Source organism: Mus caroli, unplaced genomic scaffold (genome assembly GCF_978045245.1).
Source record: "Mus caroli unplaced genomic scaffold, Mus_caroli_1 scaffold_3, whole genome shotgun sequence".
Classification (NCBI taxonomy): Eukaryota; Metazoa; Chordata; class Mammalia; order Rodentia; family Muridae; genus Mus; species Mus caroli.
In genome coordinates this window covers 20,980,019-21,006,312 of record NW_028227258.1, presented here as the reverse complement: position 1 = coordinate 21,006,312, position 26,294 = coordinate 20,980,019, and the positions used below count along the sequence as shown (strand labels likewise).

General features: G+C 39.9%; 1 protein-coding gene across 4 annotated transcripts in view; it reads right to left on the bottom strand.

The window, feature by feature from the left end:
* Positions 1 to 26,294, bottom strand: part of Rap1gds1 (Rap1 GTPase-GDP dissociation stimulator 1) — a 152,424-nt gene that overhangs the window by 55,929 nt on the left and 70,201 nt on the right. For 2 of the 4 annotated variants that reach the window (XM_021157708.3, XM_021157709.3), the window contains exon 5: positions 2,238 to 2,384. The exons of the other annotated variants lie outside the window; for them this stretch is intronic. In XM_021157708.3, coding sequence (XP_021013367.1) covers positions 2,238 to 2,384 — 147 coding nt within the window. The remainder of the gene's footprint in view (positions 1 to 2,237; positions 2,385 to 26,294) is intronic. 4 annotated transcript variants of the gene reach the window in all.

Below are 26,294 nucleotides of genomic sequence, written 5' to 3'. Positions count from 1 at the left end.
TGCATTCTACATAATGAATACATGATTCAAGAAGAAAAGCTTTCATGGGGATGCCTAGGTTAAGAGTTTTGTGTGATCAGTTCCCATACCTTCTTAACTGAAAATCTGAACTTCTTCACTATGGATAAAAATTAAATAATTGTGTTTAAGGAAACAGTTCATTCTTTTTTTTTTTTTTTCTGCCAGAACAGAGGGAGGGATTTAGCACAGGGGTATGAAGATTCAAAGATAAACACATCTAACAAGAAACTTCCCATTTAGTGATGATCTAAGTATTTCCTGAGTTTCCTGGGTGCTGGGTACACAGAGTCAATCCTAAGTGATCTCCTGTCACTGAGGCAGTTCTAGCATTTACTCTTTAAACAGAAACTTTAAGTAACATAGTAACTGACAGGAGCACTCAAATGAAGATGCTTATGAGTAACACAAAAGGATGGCTCTGCACTTGAGTCAAAGCACTGGCAACAGGAATCACTTTAACGGGTGCTCAGGACACGGGAAGGAAGAAGGATGAAGACTGACCTTCGCCATGTCTCCTAAACAGTCTAAAAATAACTTCTGCTTATCTACTACGTTTTGAAAAAGGGACTTCTCTGTAGCGTTTGGAATAACATCATTTGCCCAGTATTATGAGAAAAAGTTAATATAGGTTCTCATAGTATCTACATTATATCTCAAGCATATTTACCATGAGAGGAAAGTCGCAGTATTAAGAGTTCACAGTGCCTGTGTACTCTGCATATGCCACACTGTGAATGCACTCTGCGGATGAATCCGACCCCAGTGCCCCCTGCTACATACACAGTGGGATGCTCTACCACAGGCCTCATCGTGGTTTGGAGGTTCCTTCAGACATTTTGTTTGTGTCTTGAGAAAGTGTCAGAGGTTGACACCAGAATGTCTTCCTCAATTGCTCTCTGCTGTACCTTTGGAGACAAGGTCCCTCGCTAAACCAGGAACTCCCCCTTTCAGAAAGCTAGATGGCCTGGCCACTGAGCCCTCAAGTTCTGGCTCCTTTTAACATGGGTGCTGAGGATGCAAGCTCTTTCGCTACCAGAGGAGCCCTGCCCTGCCCTGCCCTGCCCTGCCCTGCCCTGCCCTGCCCTGCCCTGCCCTGCCCTGCCCTGCCCTGCCCTGCCCTGTCCTCCTTCCCTCCCTTTCTTTCTTTTAAAAACACATTTTAAAACAGCTTCCTCAAAAGACTAAAATCCCTACTTTGGATGCATAAAATGTCTATTATATCCAAAGCTGAAGTTTCTTTTGTGACATTGTGAAATGTTCTTCCACTTGGGATCTATCTACTTTCTTGAGTGGATTCCTAAATGTAGTTAAAAAAAAAAGGCACCATGAACAACTGTAACTTCTGAATGTAACTCAGATACCTGCATACCACAGCTAAAATCCAGATGGAAACTAAAAACTAAGTTGTTTTCCCAGATTCTGTTCTATTTCTATTTAGAATCCTTCAAAATGGAATCGGCAAAGGTGAAAGAAAATAGAAATCACTGACCATAGGAACCTACCATTTTTAAAAAACTCATTCAGTATAAAAAAAATGACTATATATTAAATATAACTTAAAGTGCCACAAGAAACAAATTGCAGAAGGACCTCTGTTACATGCCAAGGACATTCTGGAATTGGAGCACTTATTCACATAATATTTGACATAGATGATGAGAAATGAGCCATGCTCTCAACATAAAAGCATTATGAAAACTTACTATCATTGCATGGATGGATGCTCCGTAATAAATAATCACAGGCTGTGTGAAAGTTTGTCATTTGTTGCTAGGTCCTAAAAATGTCTTATATGGAAAACAAATTATCTTTAAAAAACTAAATTCTACAATGAGCTATTTACACTTACTTTGAACTTTGAAGAATATTTATTCTTCAAAATAAATATAGTAGCCATTTTTCTATCTCACACGAATGCTTGTTTAAAACTACTCCTGGTATCAAAGTCATAAACGTGAGCTTACTTTAACATCGTTTCTTGTTAAAATGTTCACAGCAAAAAAATGTCAACTATAGCATACACCTGATTTTTCCATTAGGTTTTATCATGGGCAACCCTTAAAGCTGAGCCCCAGTTCGGTACCTCAGACCATTGTGTAATTTCCCAACACTGTAAAGTGAATTCTTAATTTTATGTGCCACGTGTCTGTTGTATATTATAGTGAAAATGATTAGAGTTTCCCCCACAGATAAAGCAAGTGTTCAGTTGTGTTTACCATTCTCATTGCTATAGTTCATCAGCATGCCACAAAAGACAGTCATGAGCTTCTCACTGGCGGGATCTGTTCTACTGCACAGCGACCTTAAATGGTCAATTACAATCTGTGCACCACCTGCTTGGTCAACTGCACTTCTGCCCTCATCTGTAAAACAAAGAGTTAAATTAAAAATAAAATAAAAAGGAAATGTACCTTGCAATTTCAAATACAAAACATAACACGGTTTGCTATTCTTCATTTAATAAATTGAAAATAAACTCAAGCGGGGTGACCGAATGTCTTGTTGAGAAATCAAACAGAAGGAAACCAAAACAAACATGAACATGGGAGTGGGATGGGGTAAGGAGACAGCTGCTTTTGAGGAGGAAAATAAAGAATATCCTCGCTGTACAAACTGGAGCGAAAAGAGCTCCTGGGTGTTTTATGCTGAGAAACTTCATCCCAACTTCCACCCCTCCTCCTTTTTAAAAACAAGAACAAAACGGTCTTCTCTTCTAAAGGGAAAGATTCCTGACGAAGAGAACCCAGGGCCTCGCACACACTAGGCAAGTGTTCTATCACTGAGCCATGCCCACAGCCTTCTAAGTACTATTACTTAATAAAAGTGCTTGTTCCTTAACTCAAAAAGTAATACACATATCTTTCTATGAGTGTTTTTCAAAGTCTGTTCTTAAAGAAGAGTGGACAGGATACAGCATAGTCCTAGGTTACAATATAAAATTACTAAGTGCTAGTCCTAGAGTCTAGCAGCCCTCTCTATGATCCACAAGCAGTCCTTTCACCCTTGATTTCTGTTTTATTTTTTCTTATCTTCTCTCTTCTAGCTTACACCATTCCATTTCCACTTCTAAGTGGTGGTGAAGTGGCGGTCAGACAGACTTGTAAACCTCCAAGGCACAAGAGCAATGGCACTCAACTGTTGGAATGTCGTGCAAACAGCTTTACAATACTTTCCAGCCCCTGAAGACAGGAATGGAAAGTTCAAAGGGTGTTCATTTTTTACCATCTGACCTCTCCATACAGAAGACAGTCAACAGACTAGTGCTGTCTAACAGAATCATGATGGTAATATGTGTAAGCCGCGTGTGCAATATGGACTTATGAGAACCACCTTAAAGAGTAAAGTAAGACAGGAATATATTGTAATATAATTTTATTCAACCAAATATCTAAAATATTATTATCCTAACCTGTAATCCATGCTACTAGAAAAATATTTATTATGTTTTTCATAATAAACCTTCAAAATACATGTGAATTTTACCCTAATTCAAACTAACCATATTTTAGTGGCTCAAGAGCCAAACTTGCAGCTGAAGGCAGAATGGACAGTTTAACTCAGGACGTAACAGAAGGGTCACTACAAGAAGCGCACCTCACAGAGGAACTAGTGCCATGACATTACTAAATAAAAGACTTTCTCTATTAATAAAAGTACTGGGCTTAAGGCCATATATTTATACATGATACTCAGTCATTGGACTATATAAAACTTAAAACATCATTTCTTTTGGTATAGACAGATACACACATATAACATGCTAGTTTCTTAATTAAAAAAAATGAAGGAAACAGGTTAAACTGAAACTCGTTTCATTTGTTTAATTTTATACCATGTCCTAATAGTTATAGAGATGCATAGCAATGCTGAACAGGGCTGAGAATGCTGTGTTCTTAGAAATTTAAGTTTCAGGGCGAAGCAGATTGGTCAATGGATAAAATACTCACCATGCACTTGCAAGCCTGCATTTAGATCCCCCAGAATGCACATAAACATTAGGTAAGCATAGCAACCCACCTGTAATTCTAGCACTCAGAAGGTAGGGACAGGGGATTTCCCAGGACAAGCTGGCTATGTACACTAGGTATAGAGGTCAGCTCTGGGTTCAAGGGAGAGATCCTTCCTCAGTGAGTAAGGTAGAGAATAACAGGGGAAGATTCCCAATATCTACCTCAGGGCTCCCCATGAACACATTACATAGCTACATGCAGTCACTCACACACATACACAGATGCAGACATACACACATCCCTTTCCTTCCCTGCCAGCTATGGTGGACACCTGTAACCTATCACTTAGGGAGTTGAGGCAGAAGAACATCAAGTTCTAGCCAGCCTGCTTGCCAGAGCATGACCCTGTCTTAAAACAAAAAGTAAATTTCCAGTAATAACAATAACAACAACAAAGTAAGAACTAGTCAATGAGTAAATGGGTACTATTTTAGAAAATGACTTATAGTTAATAATCTAAATATTTACTATATGGATATATAGTATATCCAACCAAAAGTTTACACAACTCAAATAGAATTCGACTTCAGATGCTGAGCCAAGGTGAGCTTACAAAATATAAACTGTAAATGCTTAAGCCTTAGAAGAAATCTTTGAGACACCTAGTTAGAAACCCAGTTTCAGCCCTAGTTCTCTAGTAGATGAAGCTATGTTGAGCCCATTTAACTAATTTTGAGACAAGGTCTCACCAACTTTGGCGTTGAAATCCTAGCAATACTCCATCAGCTACCCAGGTGCTGGTATTACATTCAAGTCACCATGACCGACCACAGTCAGTTCAAAGCTAAGCAGGATCCCTATCAACAGAACTCATCAGTGATAAAGAAAAATTCACCCAACAGCTCCTTCAGGCTGACCCTTCCAGCCTTTCCTTACAGAGCATCTCTATTCCTTTTTGACTTTTTACAACACTCAGAAACATTCTCTACCAGAGAGTCCCAGTGGTCACAGTAGGCCGGGGCTTGGGTAGGCAACCTGTCCTCCACTCCAGTCTCTCCAGACTTACTCTGAATCATGCTTCAGCCTGATAAAAGTCCTGGATACAAGGATCATGCCTCAGCATAATAAAGGCAATTAATAGCAAGTCCATAGCATCCTAAATGGAGAGAAACTCAAAGAATTTCCATCAAAATCTGGAAGAAGACAAGGATGCCCACTTTCTCCATATCTATTCAACATAGTTCTTGAAGTCCTAGAGCAAAAAGACAACTGGAGATCAAGAAAGAAGAAATCAAATTTATTTGCAGACAATAAAATTTTATACCTAAAACACCTGAAAAACTCCTTTAGGGAACTCCAATAAATAGCTGATAAACACTTTCAGCAATGTAGCAGGATAGAAATCATCAGAAAAATCAGTAGCCTTCCTGTATACAAATGACAAACACTGAGAAATCAATCGGGGAAACAGTACCTTTCAAAAGAGTCTCAAAAATACACACACACACACACACACACACACACACACGACTTGTATAATGAAAAATTTTAAGACATCGATCGAATGAAGAAACTGAAGACACTAGAAGATGGAAAGATACCTTCTAAGTTCAGGGATGGGAAGGATTAATACTGTGAGAAATGCCTGCAATCCTCAACAAAATTCCAACAAAACTTCATAGAAACTAAAAAAAAAAAAAAAAAAAAAAAAATCAATTTCATATGGAACCACAAAAAACAAGATAGCTAAAATAAAAAAATAATAAAAAATAAATACTCAATAAAATAAAATAACTGGATAATAAAAGAACTGCGGCAGGCAATGCCATCCCCAATCTCAAATTGTACTACAAAACTATGGTAATCAAAACAGCATGGCATTCGCCGAAAAAAGATGATCAATGGCACCAAAAGGAAAATACAGACATAATTCCAGGCATCTATCCATCCTGATTTTTGGCAAAGAAACCAAAAATACAAACTCAAGAAATGGCCACACCTTTAACCAATGGTGCAGGTCAGAGTAGACGGCTGCATGTAGATACACACAGAGAGATCCATGCTTACACCCTGCACAGAACTCAACCATGAATGGTTCAAGGACCTCAGCACAAGCCCAGTCCTCAATCTAGTCACAAAGCAGGTGGAGAGAGAACAAGCTTGAACTCAGGATTTTGTGAGCAAGAGATACCAATAGCATAGACATTAAGACCAATAGGTAACAGGCAGAAACTCATGAGGCTAAAAAGCTTCTGTAAACGACACTGTCATTGGCATAGCTGCAGCCTACAGAATGGGAAACGATCTCCAACAGTTATATATCTGATAGAAGGTTAGTATCTAGAGTATTCAAAGAACTAACTAACTAACTAACAAACAAACACCCCCTCACCACCACCAAAACCCTAAACATCAAGAAAACAATTAAAAAATGGGTACAAAACCAAGGAGATTTAAAACTGGGGCACAGAACTAAGGAAAGATTTTTTTTTCCAAAAGATCAAACACAAATGTCTGAAAAACACATAAATGTTCACCGCCCTGGGCTATTGTGGAAATGAAAATTTAAGATCTCACCTTTCATAGAATGGCCATGATCAATAAAAGAAACAACAGCACATGCTGACAAGGATGCCAGGGACGGGGACCACTCACTGCTGGCGGGAGTGCAAACCTGTACAGACACTACAGAAATCAGGGTGACGCTACCTCAGAAGCTCACAATAGATCTACCAGAAGATCATGGGCATGCACCCAAAGGCCCCGTTCTGGCATTTACACAATGGAGTATGACCCAGCCATTTAAAAAATGAGCTTCATACACGAATGGATGGATCTAGAAAACAGTCATCCTGAGTGAAGTAAGCCAGACCTGTAACTCCCCAAAGCAAATATTGCATGTTTTCTCTAATATGTGGGTGTGAAGTCTAAGCTTCACATGAGTCCTACAATCTGAATAAGGAGAGCTCAGGCTTCGAGTAACTAGGGAGTAGGAGAGGCTCTCCAAAGGATGAAGAAACAGAATATAGGCTTATACAGAGAAAAGGGGAAACCAGAATTGTAGGTTTAAATGGGTGGGGATGAGCAAGCAGGACAGAGGAGGGAATATGGGGAGGGACAACTAGCACTGAAGGCCTCACAGAAAACATGGCAGTCTATTGAAAATGCTTACGATAAAATATACATATCTGGAGGAAATTTAAGTGGACTCACAATATAACGGGAAAGACAATGCCCTGACTAGACATCTTAGGCTTCAGTACCAGGAATGGGTTGCATTTAGTTGAGTTGTTGGTCAAAGGGCTCTCATGGAACACCCCAAACATCACAGGCTATTGCCAAGTCTATTGATTGTTCTCCACAACCTGATGGCAAGACTGTTGCTGAAGGTAACTTACTTACAGAACATGAGGAAGTCAAGCTGGTGTCTTAACTACCTAGAAGCGTCACCCCTAATGACTAGCATTCACGGTGCCAGTCATTCAAGGAACCCCTGGCACTGGCAGGAGCAAGGTAATCATCAGGACCGGCCAGTTACAACCCTGCCACTACAACAGCCAGCGCTCTGCAGGAGACCCTGCTTCAGTGTGGCATAGATGTTACACCAAGAGCAAATATTTTTGTCTAGTATTTAAGGCCCACTCCATGAAATAGATCTCACACCTGACACTTGGAGAGTAGCCAGGAACCTAGACTAGATAGATCACATGCCTACAGGAAAACCCACTACCATTTTTCTGGTAAGGAGAATAGCAATAACATGACTCCTAATAACGTAATGCTGCACCCACATCCATGCCTTGCTCAACCCTCACCAGAGAAGCTTCTTGAAGCTGGCAAGAATTAACTGACAGACACCTACAGCTAGATACCATGCCGAGTGAGAGACTCTGAAGCACTCAGTCCTACACGGGACGTCTTTATCTTCCCCTCCAGGCGCAAAGATCTATGCAGAAGAGGAGGTAGAAAGATTGTATAGTCAGAAGAGTGTAACTCCAGGGAAACAGTGTTTTCCAGACATAACAGGACTGGTGCACAGACGGAACACAGAGACTGTGGCAGCAGGCACGGGACCTGTGAAGATTCAAGTTAGAGGAAGCCCCATACTGAACCAAGAAGAATTTGCAACTGATAACCTTCTGGCAAATGAAAAATCAGTTCGGTCTAATGGAGTGTCATTGGGAGTATCAACCACACCCCAGCGTAGGTCCCATGCCCAGGAGTAGTTGGTCAACACAAGATAAACTCCGAAATTTTTAATGGATTTTTCTGTTTCGTTTTATTTTAACATATTTGTGAGGTGTGTATGTATATATAGAAATGTAATTTACATCTTAAGTCTTCATAATTATGAGATATAGCCACTGGAGGAACCCACCAACACCTGTAAACCTCACCTCACTCTGTAATGACAGCATGTCGTAGGATATAGTTTCTGGTCCCCAAATGATAATTTTTTTCATACTAACATTGTCTAAGAGCAAAATGTAAAGGTACTGTACTTCCAATACCTTTCTGTGACCCAAAGCAAGAAACAATAAAAGTTGTACGTCATGATTATGTCTCACAGCTGCGAGTGGGCGGTTTATTGTCAAGTATGAACTCATACTTGCAGCACGTATAAGAGACTGAGGATGCTTCCCTTTTCCATCCATCAGTTATAAAATGCAGTTATCTCTCATGAGCACCGTCAGGTAGTGTGTGGCTTTCCATGTTTCCTTCATCTCACACAGGATATATACTGCCTCACAATTTTTGTAACTGGTAAGTATTCTTGTGGATAGAATATTAATCTACTGTCTATGTGCACTGCACAAAGAATGAAATATTGCACTGTACCTGCTCTGGGCTACACATTGTATTGCAGACCACGGCTGGTGTTTTAATGGTATCAGGCAACCATCTTTGACTTCATGTTATTTGTATCAGCCAGTTTTTAAACCAAACATTTGAACTATGTGAGGTTATTTGTTTTTATTATGCCAGTTAAACAGATGAGAGCTAGAGGCATCAAATTAGAAAACTTAATAAGCTTATAATTAAGTAACATCATAACGGCAGTGATATTATAAAAAGCAGAACAGAAAATTCTAAGTCTGCGAGAGAAATGAACAGTAAGAACTATTCGGTCTGAAAAACATTCATCTAAACTTTGTTTAAAATTACTGAGAAAAAATAAAATTATTATGAAAAGTGTATGTATGTGGTGATACTTGATCTATCCAATTATTTCATTTGCAATCAAGTTTTAGCAAGTAAAAAGCACTTGTGCATGTGAGTTTATGTGTGTGTCCACATGTGTGTACAGATTCATATGCACTTGGGTGTAGAGACTTGAGGTCTCTCTTGGAGTCAGTGCACCTTGATTTTTGAGAGGATCCCTCACTGGGGTCCTGTGCTTACCCATTAGAGGAGTCTCCTGTAGACTAGTCTCCATAGCCATAATAAAAGACCTTGAATAAGAAAACTTATAGAAAGAAGGGTTTATCTGAGTTTCCATTTCCAGAGGGAAAGGAGGACCCCATCTCCATGACAATGGGTAAGTGCTGCAGCAGGCATGCATGGAGACTCCAGTGGCTAAGAGCTCACTGTTTCCTCTGGAGAAACAGGGATAGACACACAGCTTCTGAAGCTTCAAAGCCTGCCCCTAGCAACACATTTCCTCCAGCAAGGCTATACCTCTTAAACTCCTACACCTATCCCACCAACGGTGGACTACATATTCAAATGTCCAAGACTATGGGAACATCTCATTCAAACCACCACAGCCAAGACAGCCAGCATGCCCCAGGGATGATCTGTATCCACCTCCTCCTGCTGGGATCACAAGCCAATACTGCTGGGCCACCATCCTCATACCCATTTCCTTAGGTTTCCCAGAGACAAGTCACCCTGAAGTCAGCAAGTAGTTAAAGATCATGATGACCCTATTCCTGCTTTACCATCTCTTCTGTCTACTTTTTTCTTTTTTAATTAAACCAAAATGGAGGAATGTTATTAGCATTCCTTCTAGGTTCCACCCCACAGTTACCTGGCAACAGCCTGACTCACTAGAAAAGGAGCTGTCTGCCCCATCATCACTCCCTTATCTCTTACCCTCATATTACTCTCTTCCTCTTTTCTCCCTGCCCCTTCTCCCTCTCTCTCCATGCCCCTCCCTCTCTACCTACAAGTTCCTGGCCTCTCTTCTTTCTCCACTCCATCTCTATCCCCTTCCCATGTCCTATATAAATGCTATTCCATCCTATATCCAGTCATATGGCTGGTACCTCAGGGGGAAGGGATGCCTAAGCATGGGTCCCCTGAGCCCCACTCCCACCTCACCATACCTGGCTCTACCAAAACATATCCTGGGCTCTTCTCTTGTTTATAAAAGATAACAAATACCACCAATCTACATAGGTACTGGGGACTGAACTCGGTCCTTATGCTCTGTGCTGATCATTTTACTAACAGACGATCTCCCCATCCCTAGAGTTTCTTTTACACATTCTGTGTCTTGTGTTTATAAATGCACTGCCTTATTCAGTGTGTTTTAAATAAAACTATCTGCACATAAACTCTGCAGGGGATAATGACACCAGCTCTGTACACGCTGTGTGAGTGCTACAGAGCACAGAACTGCACACATACTTTGGAAGCTACTGACTGCCAGAACAGAAACTAAGCACTGAGACACTTATATGCAAATACCTCTGATTCTCAATACTTTTTAGAGCTAAGAACACAGCGACTGGTACATTAAGAAACCATAATTCATAGTTTATTGCTTTTATTTTAACTCACACTTGGCTTAAAGAAGTTATCATGATTAAATGTCACCAATGGAATCTGGGAAGTCTGAAGTCTAGTTTCATGTTCCCTTAGTGAGTATCTTTTTGAAGAAGTATTTTCCTTTCCTATTTAATTTAGAGAAGATGACAGCACTTGACTCTTTACTGATTGTGAGTAGCACTGGCTTTGCTTTAACCAGCAATCCTTTTGTCTCAGTGGTCTCAGTCCTGGAGTTACAGGCATGTGCCCCCATGCACAGTGGCTACTATAACAGAACTGTTGAAATTTCAGCATCAATTGAGTAGATATTTTAAAAGATCAATTTGTGAAAAAGTGATCTGGTCCTCTTTTCAAGAAATCACTTTAGGATATCCAATATTAAGCCATCCAACAACAGTCTAAACTGCACATGGCACACAGAGTTGACTGACAAATCATTTCACATGTAATCAGTTCAGGGCTTAAAGTGGCAAAACACAGTAACAAGTCTTCATATTAGTAGGAAAATTCAGTTGGGTGCAGTGTAGGGTATACATTGTCCAGGCTATAGAGGACAGAGAGGTAGAGAATTCAGTTGGGTGCAGTGTAGGGTATATATTGTGCAGGCTATAGAGGACAGAGAGGTAGGAAAATTCAGTTGGGTGCAGTGTAGGGTATACATTGTGCAGGCTATAGAGGACAGAGAGGTGTAGGAAAATTCAGTTGGGTGCAGTGTAGTGTATACATTGTGCAGGCTATAGAGGACAGAGAGGTAGGGCTATTCAATACTTCCTACTTCATAGAGAAAACAAAAGACCAAGGAGAATAATAGTCATGACTGCTTTTAGATGCAATCTCCATCCACTTTCCTAACTACTCCTAATTTAGTTACAGCTAACAGTAAATAAGAGAAAGTGAGAATGTTTACTTCAAACAGATCCTAAGACATTTCAGTTATGGGAAACTGTAGGTGTGCTGTCACCAAGTCAGGTCTCTGAAGAACCGAGTCAAAACACTGGAACCCTGTTACTACTCCTCATTGTTAGAAAGGGCATCTTCTCTTCTCTTTTCTTTTCTTTGTTAAAACTCAATATGTTAAGAATTTCGATAAGAACTTAATATTAGAAAAAGTTATTATTCCCAAGGTAATGACATAAAATATTAAAGTGCAGCCTCCCAGGGCCAATGAGCTCGCCTTTGTGCAGTATTCCAGCATCTGTCAGCATCCTGGTCACACCAAGTTGCTATGAGCTCTGAGGCTTCTTGCTTCTTTCTTTCCCTCCTGTGTCTACCTCCATGGCGGATGTACAGAAAGAACCTAATGTGTGCTGTCTATATGTATCTGCTAACAGGAAGCAAACTCTCAATTTTTCTTACTTTTAGCTTTTAAATCACTGATCATTATAATTCAAATTCTATTTATCTTTTAAAGTAATTTTTCCTAGACACGGTCATGGTAAATTAAGAATTCTTTTTTCAAGAAAGGAAGGGATATGACTTTTTATGCGGATCCAGGAAAAATAAGCAGAATAAATGCTTGATATCGATCTCGCTTACTCATATTAATTTGGCCTGTTTACTACTGTGACAGCAACAAGAACAGGGAGAAACTCCCTATGGCACAGGACAGCACCAACTGTTCCTGGCTGCAGGGAAAGCAGGAACCCTCGGGAAAGTCCTCCAGCAGGGGCATTCTCAGACCCAGGAGATAACAGACACCGCCAAGAGAGTTTGGTTTATGTAACAACAAAAATAAACCCAGTTCAACTCTTGAGTATATTTGACTTGACCTGCTTTCCACACTAACAATCCAATGTAAAAGAAAATGGGCTCATTTCCAGAGATTAAACATCTTCCACCACATCTATCTACACCATCACATTCAAGAGGAAGCAGATAAGGGAACAAAGAACAGCTCAGATGATCAGAAAGCAGCTAGGAAGCTGGAGGATTTCAAGTCTAAGCCTTTCACTTAGAAGCCATGGCTAATCAGGTTAGCAAGCCCTACCTATGCTGTCTACAAAGAGCCTAACTGGAGTAGAAGAACATTCAACAATATTAGTAAAGGTTTGTTAAAGAGGTACCATATACACTAAACAAATGAAAGCTAGTATGTCTATACTGCCAGACATAGACAGGAATTAATATCACGGTTAAAGAGCAATATAATACAATATGGGATTAATCCAAAACACACAAGCATCTAAAAAACAAAAGCAAAAAAACTACAAAGCTTTAAAATGTATACAATGACAATGAAGAGAACTTAGGAGAAAAGGCTATATCCATAATTACAGAGCAAGTGCTTACTGCTTAACCTTTTTACCAAGATACTAAACACAAACAAGAGTGTTGAAAGGCTTTGCTTTCAGACTTTCTACTCTGTTGAGATAGACAGAGCAGTAAACACACAAAGGCTTTAATAATTATTTATATTATGTTATGGAAGTACAGAATACAAATCTTTTCTGGAGGGATGAATAGAAGAAACAGCCTTAATTAAAACTTTGGAGGAATAAAAATTTTATAATACAAGCATACTTAGCTAACATCTTTAAGTAATAAATCCATGATCATCTGTAATTTTCATAATTAAAATGTTTCTTCTAGCTCATCTATAATTTAAGTTAAATAATATTTAATAGCTTTCCTTATCTGAGATACTGATACCTACACTTACTGAATAGTCACTTTAATGTGGTATCTCAGAAAACTGTGACAAATTAGTATGTAATCTCTTTCATTAATCAAAGATTTTGTGTAAGTCTTGTACTTCATATACTAAATTACAAATATAATCAATTCAATGTTTTATTTGGGTAAAGGAGAGAAGTATGAGGAAAATATTTAAGTTTTAAACACAATTAAGTGTTCAACATATAAAGGAAGTTCAAATACAGAAATGTCTTGCCTAAGGAGGTCAGAAAACATGCATGGTTATGTTTCTCAAAAGGACATTAAAGCCTGAGTGTAAAACAAAAAAACAAAAAACAAAAAACAAAAAATGTGTGCTCGTGTAGATTTTGGCTAGAGACAATGCACAAAAGAAAAATCACAAGGATTTAAAGTGTGCAACTGATAAGCTTTGAGATTTGTATACAATCAAGAAATCATCACCATGGTCAATATACTGGGAAGGGAGATGAGCTGCTCTAACAGCCTACCCTGAAATAACTCCCCCTCACACTGACTTACAAGTGTAGTAGATGCTTTCTGGGCATCAGAACAGTCAACGAAGAAAAGAAGAAGGTGCTAAGTACCGTGGGCAGGAAACCACAGGTTCAGATGTGAAATAAACACATCCAAATTCCCTCAAGCTTCACCCGAGTCACTCCCAAACCATACGAATTACAAAAAGGCATCCGCCCCACTGCACTGTAAATATATACACCATAATCAGTTTTAAAATAGCCCCATTGTATAAGTTATGATTTTAAAATTCAGGGCTAGGAAAAATACAAGTTGAGAAATAAGACCCTAGAAATAAAGGAATTCTTTTACAACTCAGAAACAGACACCTGGACCATTGTGCAAGGGCGATGCAGCTGGACTCACTCTTCCTCACCAGGCTGGACTGCCAACCAATTAGACACCAAAAGCAGACTTTCAGTGACTTATGAACTCATCAAATGCATACCAATCAGAAAATAAACCATCACGATTCTTTTCCTTTCCACAAAGAGTTACATAATATTGGATCTAAGTAAGATGAAATTATACTGATATGTCGCTTGTTTTTTCTCTCCTTCTAGTGAAAACAGGTCTTTTTTTCCCTTACAACATAATAATATATCCTGGTTATGGTTCCCCTCCTTCTACTTCTTCCTATATCATCCCAAACATCTCTCCCATCCAGATCAACTCCTTTTCTGACTCTCAGTGATAAAGTAAAATACAATATAAAATGTAAGATAAAATAAACTAACACATCAGAATGGACAAAAGCAAGCAAACAGAAGAAAAAGAGCCAAGAGACAGCATAAGAGTCAGAGACCCACACATTCATTCATGGAAATCCTATACAAACACTAACCACACTAGAGCCATAATACATAGAACATAGAGGACCTGGAGCAGACAAACACACACAGGCCCTGTGCATACTGCCTCTGTCTCTGGGCGTTCAAACACACTTGGATCATCTTGATTTAGAGGGCCTTGTTTACTTGGTGCTCTCCATCGCCTGTGGCTCTTATAGTTTGTTCCTTTTCCTCCTCTGCAGGGTTTGCTGAGCCCTAACAGGAGGGATTTCATGGAGACATGGTATATAGGATTGAATGTTCCAAGTTCTCTCAGTCTCTGCATGATGTGTGGTTGTGGGTTTTCTATATTTGTTCCCATCTGCTGCTGGAGGAATGATGATTCTCCAATAATGGCTGAGCAAGGAATTGATCTATAATTATAGCAGGATGTCACTAGGAGTCATTTTATTTTATTTTATTTTATTTTTTGTAGAGTAGTAATATTAAGTTTTATCCTAGGTCCCTGGGCTATCAAGTGCTTATAGTCAACCAGTGTTGCACCTGGGTTCCATAGGAAGGAATGGTCTTAAGTCAAATCAGGTGTTGGTTGCTTCCATGAGGTTTGTGCCACTATTACATTAGCATATTTTCCAGTCAGCACACTAGAGGAGATCAAATAGTTTGTGGCTGGAGAGATGTTTGTTTTTCTCTTTTATTACCCTATACAGTACCTTCCTGAACCAAAAATGCTGGAATATAGGGGTGAAGACTGTAGGAACCAGCTTGACTTCTCCTTGGTCAATGAGATGCATAAAAGTTGTCTTCAGTCTGTAGAGAGCAACGAATAGTCTTGACAATGCTCTGGGTTGTTGAGGGATTCTCATGGGACTCCTTTGGCCAACAATTCAGATATAACCCAATCCAGGGACTAGAAACTACACTTGGTGACAAGAGATGTCCAGTTGGGGCTCTGTCGCCTCTATTATTTGAATATCTATCATTCTTATCACCTTTATATATGTATGTATTTTAGGAAGCTTCTACTACTCTATTGGGCTTCCATCCAGTCCATCAAACAGCCCATAGTTTTAGCTGTCTTTCCCATATTCCCTCCAACACCCCTTGACTCTAACACTCCCACTCCTGAGCTAGCTGCCTCAATCCAGAACAACTTACTCTACCTCCCTTTCCTAACGAGATCTACCTTTCCCCTTTAGTACCTTACTGTATACCTAACATCTGTGGTTCTATGGGCTGCAGCTTGGTTATCATTGATTTAACAGATAATATCCCCATGTAAGTGAATACATACTATGTTTTTCTTCCTGGGTCAAGATTATCCCTCTCTGGATGACCCCCCCTCCCATCCATTGATTTATCTGCAAATTTTATGATACCACTTTAAAAAAATGGGTAAGTAATACTCCACTGTGTGAATGTACCACATTTTCTTTATCCATTCTTGGGCTGAGGAACACCTAGGTTATTAGGAATAGTGCAGCAATGAACAAGGTTGAATCTTTGTGGTAGGATGAAACATGCTTTGGCACATGACAGAGAGTGGTATGGCTGGATCTTGAGAAAGGTCAATTCAACTCTTCCCAGGGAACTGCTTTGCTGATTTCCAAAGTTGTACAAGGTTGCCGTCCCTCCAGTAATGGATGCGTGTCCTTTTCTCCTTATCCACACCAGCGTGAGCTATCAGTTGTTTCACTGACCTTGGCCATTCCAACAGGTGAAAATGAAATCTCAAGGTAGGTTTGATTTGCATATTTCCCTGATGCCTAAGGATGTTGAATATTTCTTTAAGTGTTTCCTGTATTGTTAGTTCTCTATTTAGATCTAGACCCCAAGGTTGTTGGCCTTTCTTTACATCTAGAACATTAAGTTCTTTATCCAGTTTGGATATTTGCCCTTTATTATGCAGTTGATGAAAACCTTTCCCTATCTGTAGGATGCTGCTCTGTCCTAATGACAGTGTCTTTAGCCATGCCGAAGCTTTTCAGTTTCATGAGGTCATCACTTACTTTAGTAATAACTGTGCCAATGGTGTTTTGTTCTGAAAGTTTTTTACTATGTAGCAAATTCAAGGCCATTCTCCACTTTCTCTTTTATCAAGAGGTTCAGTGTACCTGGGTTTTTGTTAAGGTCTTTGATCTATTTATACTTGAGTTTTGTGCATAGTGAAAAGTAAGAATCTTCTACACGCAGACATTGAAAGTGACTGACACCATTGGTTTTTTTCAATGTGTGTTTCTGAATTCTTTATAAAAAAAATCAGGTGTACATTGGTATGCAGATTTATGTTTGGGTGTTCGATTTGATTCCACTGATCAACATTGTCTGTTTATGTACCAATACTATGCTGTTTTTATTATTGTAACTCTGAACTTGAAATTGGGGATGGTGAAACCTCCAGTAGTTCTTTTATCATGCAGTATTGCTTTTTGTTTGTTTCCACACAAAGCTGAAAATTGTCCTTTCAAGATCTGTTAAGAAATGTGTTGGAATTTTAATAGGGATTGCACTGAACCAGTAGCTTTTGGCAGGATGGTCATGTTTACTATATTAATCTTACCAATACATGAGCATGAGAAACCTTTGATCTTTAGATTAGCTTCAATTGTTTTCAGTGTCTTGGCAATTTTAACACAAAAGTCTGTCACTTGCTTTCTTAGTTACCCCACAATATACTATTTGATGCTGTTGTTAAAGGCGCTGTTCCCCTGATTGCGTTTGCTGTCCATTTGTCTGTCATCTGTATACAGGAGTGTGACTGATTTCTGTTGAGTTAATTTTATATCCTGCTACTTTGCTGAAAAAAAAAATTATCTGCTGTAGTTCCACAGTGGAAATTTTAGGGTCACTGATGTTCTGTTATAGCACCTGCAAATTGCTACTTGACTTCTTCCTCTCCAAATGGTATTCCCTTGATCTCCTTTAGTTGTCTTACTGCTTTGGCTAAGACTTCAAGTGCTCTCTTTCTATACAGAAAAGAGTGGACAACACTGATTTTAGTGGAATTGCTTTGAGCTTCTCTACGTTTAACTTGATCTTGGTTACAGGCTTCATGTAAACTGCCTTCTTTATATTGAGGTTATGCTTCTTGTATCTGTAATCTCACCAAGACTTTTATCGTGAAAGGTGTTTGATTTTATCAAAAGCACTGTCCGCATCCAATGAGAGGATGTGTGGTTTTTATCTTCCAGCTTGTTTATATGGTAGATTACATTCATTGATTTTCATATATTGAACCATTCCTCTATCTCTGGGATGAAGGCAATTTGATGATACTGGATAATTTTTTCAATGTGTTTTTCTTTTCTGTTTGCAAATATTTCACTGAGTACCTTTGACTCTGTGTTGTTATGTAACACTCCTCCAAGATTAAAACATTCCCATCCCATAGGGGAGCTTAAGCAGGGAGAAAAACTACTAAAAATTAGCTACAGGAACTCCCTGAAAGAAACCAGAATCAGTAGGCCAGTCCCTGCCAGAGGTACCTGTCCCTCTCAGAGGTAATGGTGTGTTTAAAACAGACTGAGGGAGAAGGGCTGTAAGGACTCAGCGCAGAGCAGCTGCCTGGAAGCAGCAGAGCAGCTGAGCAACCCTGCTGAAGTGCAGACAACTGAGGCACCAGTGAAGACTAGTCTCCAACCTATCGGGCTGTCTGAAGGCTGTGCAGGTTTGCCAGCTTGTGTGCAGTCATGCAGGCCTTGTGTGTGTGTGTGTGTGTGTGTGTGTGTGTGTGTGTGTGTGTATGTGTGTGTGTGTTTTATAAGCTGATGCAGCTGTACTTGACTGACTCAAATCTGCTCCTGTAAGTGACTCCAAAAAGCCTCACTGGTTCACCAAGCTGGCCTCTGGTGGGATCTGAATTTTGGTCTGTTGTGGGTTCCCTGTCTGAGAGGAGCAAAATGGTGCATTTTATCTCCCCAGGAAAAGGTTCCTAACACAATGCATGCTCATAAGGAAAATTAATCTGTAATTTTCTTCCTCTGTTGGGTCTTTATGTGATTTAGGTATTAGAGTAACTGGGGCCATGCAATACACATTTGGCAGTGTTCCTTCTGTTTTTATTTTATGGAATAATTGAGAAGTACTGGCATTAACTCTTCCATGAAAGCCTGTTAGAATTCTGCACTAAATCCACCTGGCTCTGGGCTTTTTTTTTAAAAAATGAATGCTTCTATTTCACTAGGGGTTATAGGTCTGTTTAAATTGCTTCTTTGCTATTGATTTAACTTTCGTAAGTGGTGCATATCAAGAGAATTATCGACTTCCTCTTCATTTTTCAGTTTGGTAGAGCACGGGGTTTTTAAGGCATGTCCTTCCGGTTCTCTTGATCTCCTATCAAGGCTCTACTGCTGTGCCCCTTTCAGCAGTACCTCTGCTAACCTGGAGAGTGCTTTGTCTGTCGGACTCATTTTCTCAGAGAAGCATCTCTTCCACTGACTCCCTGTACTATTTCCTGTTTCTATGGTATTGATTTTAGCCTCAAGTTTGATGACTTCTTGCTCTCTATTCCATTTGTGTTTGATTTCTTGTTATTCTAGAGCTTTCAGATGTTAAGTTACTCGTATGCAATCTAATTATTTTTATGTAGCACTTAGTGCTAGTGTCTCTTACAACCACCTTAATTGTGTTCTATACATTCTGTGCATGGTGTGCGTTCCTTTTAGTCAATTCTAGAAAGCCTTTCATTTCTTGATTTCCGTCTTGAGACATTTTTCAATCAGTAGTGAGCTGTTCAGTTTCCATTAGTTTGTAAGCTTTCTGTGGTTTGCTACTGATAATATCTAGCTTTAATCTGTGGTGGCCAGATAGGATATTTCAATTTTCTCATATCTGTTAAACCTTGCTTAATGTCTGAGTATGTAGGAAATTTTCAAAAAGTTCCATGAAGCAGTGAGGAGGTATATTCTTTTGTGTTTAGGTGAAATGCTCTGTAAACACCTATTAGCTCCATTTGTTTTATAACATCTGTCAGCTACATTTCTGTTCAGTTTTTGTCTGGATGACCTATTTATTGGGGAAAGTCGGGGACCGAAGCTTCCCAATATCTATGTGTGTCAATGTGATTAGAGCTGCAGGAGTGATTCTTTTATGAACCTGGGAGTGGGCACGTTTGAAGCACAGATATTAAAAATTGCAATTCCTTGGTGGATGTTTCCTTTGAGGAATATGTCAGTTTCTTCACTGTCTCTTCTGATTAGCTTTGGTTTGAAGTCTATTTTGTCAGATATTTAAATGGTGATACCAGCCTGCTTCTTGGATCAATTTGCTTGGAATATCTTTTTCTATCCTTTTAGCCTGAGGTATGTTAAGGTGTTTTTCTTGTTCACAACAGATGGATGAATACTGTTTCCACTTCTATTGTGTTACTCTCCGTGTTTTTATTGGAGAATTAAGACCACTGATGTTGGGATTTGTCAATAAGCAGTGTATGGCATTTCATGTTTGTTGTTGTGGAGTGTGTGTGTATTTACCTCCCCTTTTTAATTTGCTGGTTTAGAATTGTTTATTGTTTACACTTTCTTGGGTGTGGTTAACTTTTACAGTTTGGAGTTTTCCTTCTAGTGCCTTTTGTACAGCAGGATCTGTAGACAGATAGTGCTTAAATCTGGTTTTATTATGGAATGTCTTTTTTCTCATTCTGTTCAACGTTTTGCTGTATAGTAGTCTGGACTGGTGACTGTTATCTCATAGACTTTGTAGACCATCTGTCCAGCTTCTTCTGACTCTCAGAGTCTCTACTAAGGTGTAATTCTATGCTTCTATAAATCATTGGGTCATTTTATACTTAATATTTTCTTTGACCAAGGTATCCATTTTTTACCATGGCTTCAAGACCTGCGTGTCTCTCTTCCTTTTCCTGTATTCTGTTCATGGGGCTTACATCTGAGACTCCTGTTTTGAGTTCATCTATTTCACTTCCAGACTTCCTTCATTTTGTGTTTTCTTTTTGATTCTATTATCACATTCAGGTCCTGAACAGTATTATTCATTTCCTTCAAGAGTTTTTCATAAGAATTCTTTAAAGCATTTTTTCATTTCCTATTTAAGGACCTCTTTCATATTCATAAAGCCTATTTTAAGGTCTTTTATTGTGCGTCAGCTATAGTGCAATGCCCAGGGCCTGCTGTGGTAGAGTTGCTGGGCTCTAATTGAAACATATTGTCCTAGCTGTTAATGTGATTTTATGCCAGCATCTAGGCATCTGGGTTTAGGAACACTGTAATTCTCGGTGCTGATATCTGCGCTTATCTTTGTTGAGTAGGTGTTTTGTTCCTTGGCTTTGGTTGTGGTCTGGTTCTTGTGAGGAGGTGGTAACTGTGTGGTGCTGGGCTGGAAATTTTTTTGGGATCCTGATAGGTGTGGCTACCGGAGGGCTCTTGGTCAAATATGTTTCTAGGTATTGACTGGTGACTCTTAGGAACAGAGATGGGCTATGTGGATTGGGCCGAAGGAATCCACAGGAGGAAGGAAAGCAGGATATTCCATCAGAATCTGCTTAGCTCCCTGGGAAAGGGGACAGAGAGCGAAGAAGGGTGACAGCAGAAAGTCTGCTACAGAGCTGGGGATTCGAATGGGGAATTGGATTTTGAGGACTGGAGAAGGAAAAGGTGAAGATCTGCAGTTATGCTACCTGCTTTCCTGGTAGAGTGGCCTGTGGACCCCGAGACATGCCAGCTGGGTTTGTGAGCTGGAATAAAGCAATGTGTGAGGCAGGGAATCAGGAGGGGAAGATCTATGTGATCCCTTGGAGTAGCAGGGATGTGGATGGAGAGGCCACGGTAGTGGTGTGTTACAGTGGTGGGAATGAGCCTGGGGGATCAGATTTGGAGGAGATAAGGAAGAGGTGAGGACCTATACTAGTCTACCTGTTTCCCTTAGCAACGTGTTTCCAGGGAGTACAGGAAGTTAGGAGGGGAAGATCTGTGAGATCCACAGATGGTGGGGAGTGGAGAAGGTGGCAGCAGCAAGCAGTCTGCTGCAGAGCTGGAGATGAGGCTGGGGGATGATTCGGAGGAGGTGAAGATCTGCCCCTGCCTGTTTGCTTTTAGGCTTCCCTGGTTCTGGTGGCATTCCTGCTGGGCCTGGGGGCAGGGATAAAGCAGGGAGAGTAAGGACAGATGTTTGAGGGAAGATTTGTACGATCTGCTGCAGATGGAGGTGGCGGGGAAGGGAGGCCACAGCAAGGTCATCCAGTGCAGTCTTGGGACTGAGGCTGGGGCCCTGGATTTGGGGGAGCTGAGGGAGAGGAGATCTCCCTCTTGTATCTACAGTTGGCCTATCTGCTTCCCACACTGATATTTTTCTTGAGAGATCCCTATCGAATATTCCTGGCTTCTGAATGGCACAGTAATAAGATTTTGCTGTTTTCAGCTCAATTTCATTTCACTTTAAATATAAGGAAAAGCAATTTTCAGAAATAAAATGAACAAAACTCACTTTTGTCATGTCAATAAATTGCAATTGTGGCAAACTGGAAAGGGTGTCCAGTTAAAGTATAAAAGGGGTATTCTGTAAAAAGTACTCAGTTGCCGGGCGTGGTGGCGCACGCCTTTAATCCCAGCACTTGGGAGGCAGAGGCAGGCGGATTTCTGAGTTCGAGGCCAGCCTGGTCTACATAGTGAGTGCCAGGACAGCCAGGACTACACAGAGAAACCCTGTCTCGAAAAACCAAAAAAAAAAAAAAAAAAAAAAAAAAAAAAAAAAAGTACTCAGTTATGACGGACCGAGGCTGAAAGGTTGATTTATAAAGATTAGTTAAGATCTGTACAAACGTCTTCAGCCTTACTACTCTTCATCCTAGAAAAGGAAGAAAAAATCTAGGGCAAGTATAAGGCTGATGTCATTTCAGTTTTTATTATCATCTATGGGGTTTGGGCACCCTATGGGTTTGTGGTTGACCCGTCTTTGCTCTCTGTCCCCTTTCCCAGGGGACTAAGCAGATTCTGATGGAACTTCCTGCTTTCCTTCCTCCTGTGGATTCCCTCGGGCCAATCCTCCCAGCCTGTCCCTGTCCTAAGTCTCACCACTCAACACCTTGAAGAAATAGTATAAAACCATAGTTACTGAGAACTTGAAGGATAGACCTGTTTTTCTGCTGTACTAACAGCAAAGCTGTCAACTTTTGACCTAGATTACTTTATTACTAAAAATTTGATCAAATCAGAACAACCTTCATTTCTCAGCAAAGCAAGAGACATTTTTTATACGCTCTTCTATGCTGACAGATGTGTCAAGGATAAAGGGGCAAACGTAAGCACGCGCTCACACACATATTTTTAAAGGAAGATTTTTTTTTTTAAATATAAAGTTTTCCTTCCTCATCTGATTTTACTCCTCTTCCTTCAAATCATAGTATTTATTTTTGTAATTTACAACAGATTAAACAAAATGCTCATTTAAGATATTAGAAAACCTTTTTTTTCAGAATTTTAGAAAAATTCTCAGGACATGTATATTCCTGTATTCTCACTTGGAGAATGAAACTGGTCAGGTAAAGGGATGGGTGTATTTATTTAATGTCAGAGTATTTACGTGTCTACAATAACGTCTAAAAATACGGTTCTTACAGAGACAATGAACCAGGGACATGGTTGTTGGGTTTCTGATGGAGCTGCTGATCCTGAAACTTGAACTCTCAAAATTCAGTCTCTGTGTCTTTAAAATTTGGCAGGGATTAGTCAGGCCACATCTAAAGCTTAGGGTGAGGGTTATCTATTTATTTATTTATTTATTTTGTTTTATGGGAAGATATCATCAATATACATTTTTGTATATTGTTTGGATGTTTCAAATAAAAATATATTATTAAAAACAAATGAGCGCTGAAAGACCCATTTCTCAGGTTCAGCTTGCATGAGATATTCCCACTCTCCCGGAGGTCCAGAGTGTTTTCCTTTCAGTGGGGCTTCAACAGCATGACTGAGTGAGGGCAAAGTACTCTACTTGATGCAGTAACTCCAAACCACCTTAGAGCGTCACACAGAGCAGTGTCTGACCAAGTATCAGTTTAGTTTGTGGTTCAGTCAAGTTGACACATAGAATGATAAAGATTTGTTTTTACTTTATATGTGTGTGTGTTCTGCCCGCAGTAGAACATTCACCAAATGTCTGCCTGGTGTCTGTGTAGGTCAAATGGGAGCACCAGATGCCCCAGACCTGGAGCTGGACTATTGTGAGTGGCTGTGTGTGGGCTGCTAACTGAATCTTTACTCTGCAAGAACGGCTGAGCCGTCTCTCCAGAAGTATCCACTTTAAACATTATGAATTCTAGGTAGCCTCCCTCCCTTTTCTTCTAGTTCCTCATGGCTTCTGTCTCAACAGAAAGATCTGAACCTTTTGATAAATGAGAAATTATTTTGACCTTTTGAATATTCATCCACAAAATTTACAAAAATAAAACTACTGCTGACCTGGGTCCTGGTTAGCCTTAACTGTCACCTTGACACAGCCCAGAGTCATTTCAGAGAAGCCTCAACTAGGGGACCACACAGATCAGCGGCCCTGTGATCATGTCTGTGGAGGGACTGTCTTGATAAACTGATACAGGAGCGCCCAGCTCATTGTAGCTGACAGCATTCAATGGGCACCCAGGGACTACACTACCAACCAAAGAGCACATATGGAGGGACCCATGGCTCCAACCACATATGTAGCAGAGGATGGCCTTGCGGGACATCAATGGGAGGAGAGGCCCTTGGTCCTGAGAAGGCTTGATGCCCCAGTTTAGTCCCAGGACAGGGAAGTGGGAGTGGGTGGGCTGGTGTACAGGGGGAGGGGGGTGGCATAGGGGGTTTTCGGAGGGAAAACCAGGAAAGGAGATAACATTTGAAATGTAAATAAAGAAAATATCTAATAAAAAATCATCCTCCCCTCCCCATTTAAAGAAAGAGAGAGAGAGAGAGAGAGCGCGCGAGCTCAGCAAGCCAACACTCTTCCCTACTTTATGCCTCAGGCTCCTGCCTGAGTCCCAGCCTTGTCTGCCTACAAGGACAGACTGTGACCTGAAAGTGTGAATGAGTCCTCTCCTACCCAAACTGACAAAAGCTGCTTTTAGTCAGTGCTTTAAAATTATAGCAACAGAGATCAAAGGAGAACACCTGCTATTTCCTCCTGCATGTGTCAATTAAGAACTTTAACGCTTAAGAGTTTCCACAGAGAAAAAGTAAGAACATAGGAGTAACAATAAAAGCCAGAGAAACAAAGCAGCCCCAGCCCTTTCTGCACCAGCAAACTGCTCCCCCCTCTGGGAGGTACTTAACACCCCCCCCCCCCCACTCCCCTAACCCCTAACCGCAGCCCTATGCCACTCTACAATTCCACTCTCTTCTATTTCCATCTGACTCAGTAGGGATTAATTTTTCTCTATGTTTACGGAAGGCTGAGGTCTATCTTCTTTAGTTTCCACCTTCTGTGGCACGATTCTCAGGATTGTGGAATGACAAATGCAGCTGGACTTTAGTTTAATGGCTTATAAATTATAAAGAAGCCTCCTCCCATAAAGGCAGTCCAGCCTGCTGGGATAGCACATCTGCAGCCACAGTACTGAGGAGGCCGAGGTAGGATGATGACAAGTTTGAAGTTAGCCTGGGTTACTCATAGAGAGCGCCCATCTCATCCCCCACGACCCCCACCACCAAATTCTAGATATTGTACTTTTACAGTATAAGTGTATTTTCTCAGTCACTAAATTTTGCAAGTATAATCTTTATTATGTGATTAATATCCTCAAAGGGAAAGGGAAAAATGTTTGTATCACAAAGGGGCCTCCATACTTGAAGGGGATGATGGCCAGCAATGATCTAAACCATTTTGTGAACCACAAAAGTCCGCCATCCTGAGCTGTATGCTTATGAAGGATTTTCTCTATTCCCCTTAAATATTACTATCTATGCTAATATACAGTACATTTAATATATAATAATATAAATAATTGTTTAATTTTACTAAAAGGAAGTATTTTCCTGGATTAATGATAGACATATCTATAATGTTTTAAAAGACAAAGATATTTATAAATCTACTAGGGAAGAAAATTAAATTCTGATGCTTAAATTCTATCTATCGTTTTGCCAAAACACTGAATTTTTATGTGACTAAAAGCATGTTCAAATCTTTAAGATTTCAAATGAAGAAAGATTACCAAACATTAACATCATTTCTCAAATTCAAAAAACACATTTTTAAATGCTCTAGGTGCTAATAGCATCCACTAAAAAATAGAAAGGAGACCAAATATTATAAATATTCCATTAGTTGAATTATAAAACTGAGTTATGCGGATAAAACCACCACAATCACTAAATACTCAAGTCAGAAGCATAAACTTGCATTTTGTGACATACTATTATATTCAGATTTAAATGCTGCCTTTATGTAGGATTTCAAAGTTATGTATTTCCATGTATAATAGCAGATCAGGACAAGAATGCAGGTAAGCACACATCCTTGAGCACTGGTCTCACAGATGCCATGGAAAGTGAGGTCACAGCACTGCATCTGATGGGTACCAGGCTATGCCTGCTAGAGCTGACATCACCTCTGCACACTACCACATGTCTCTTATCAGCTGTTTGATAATTTTTTTCTAAAA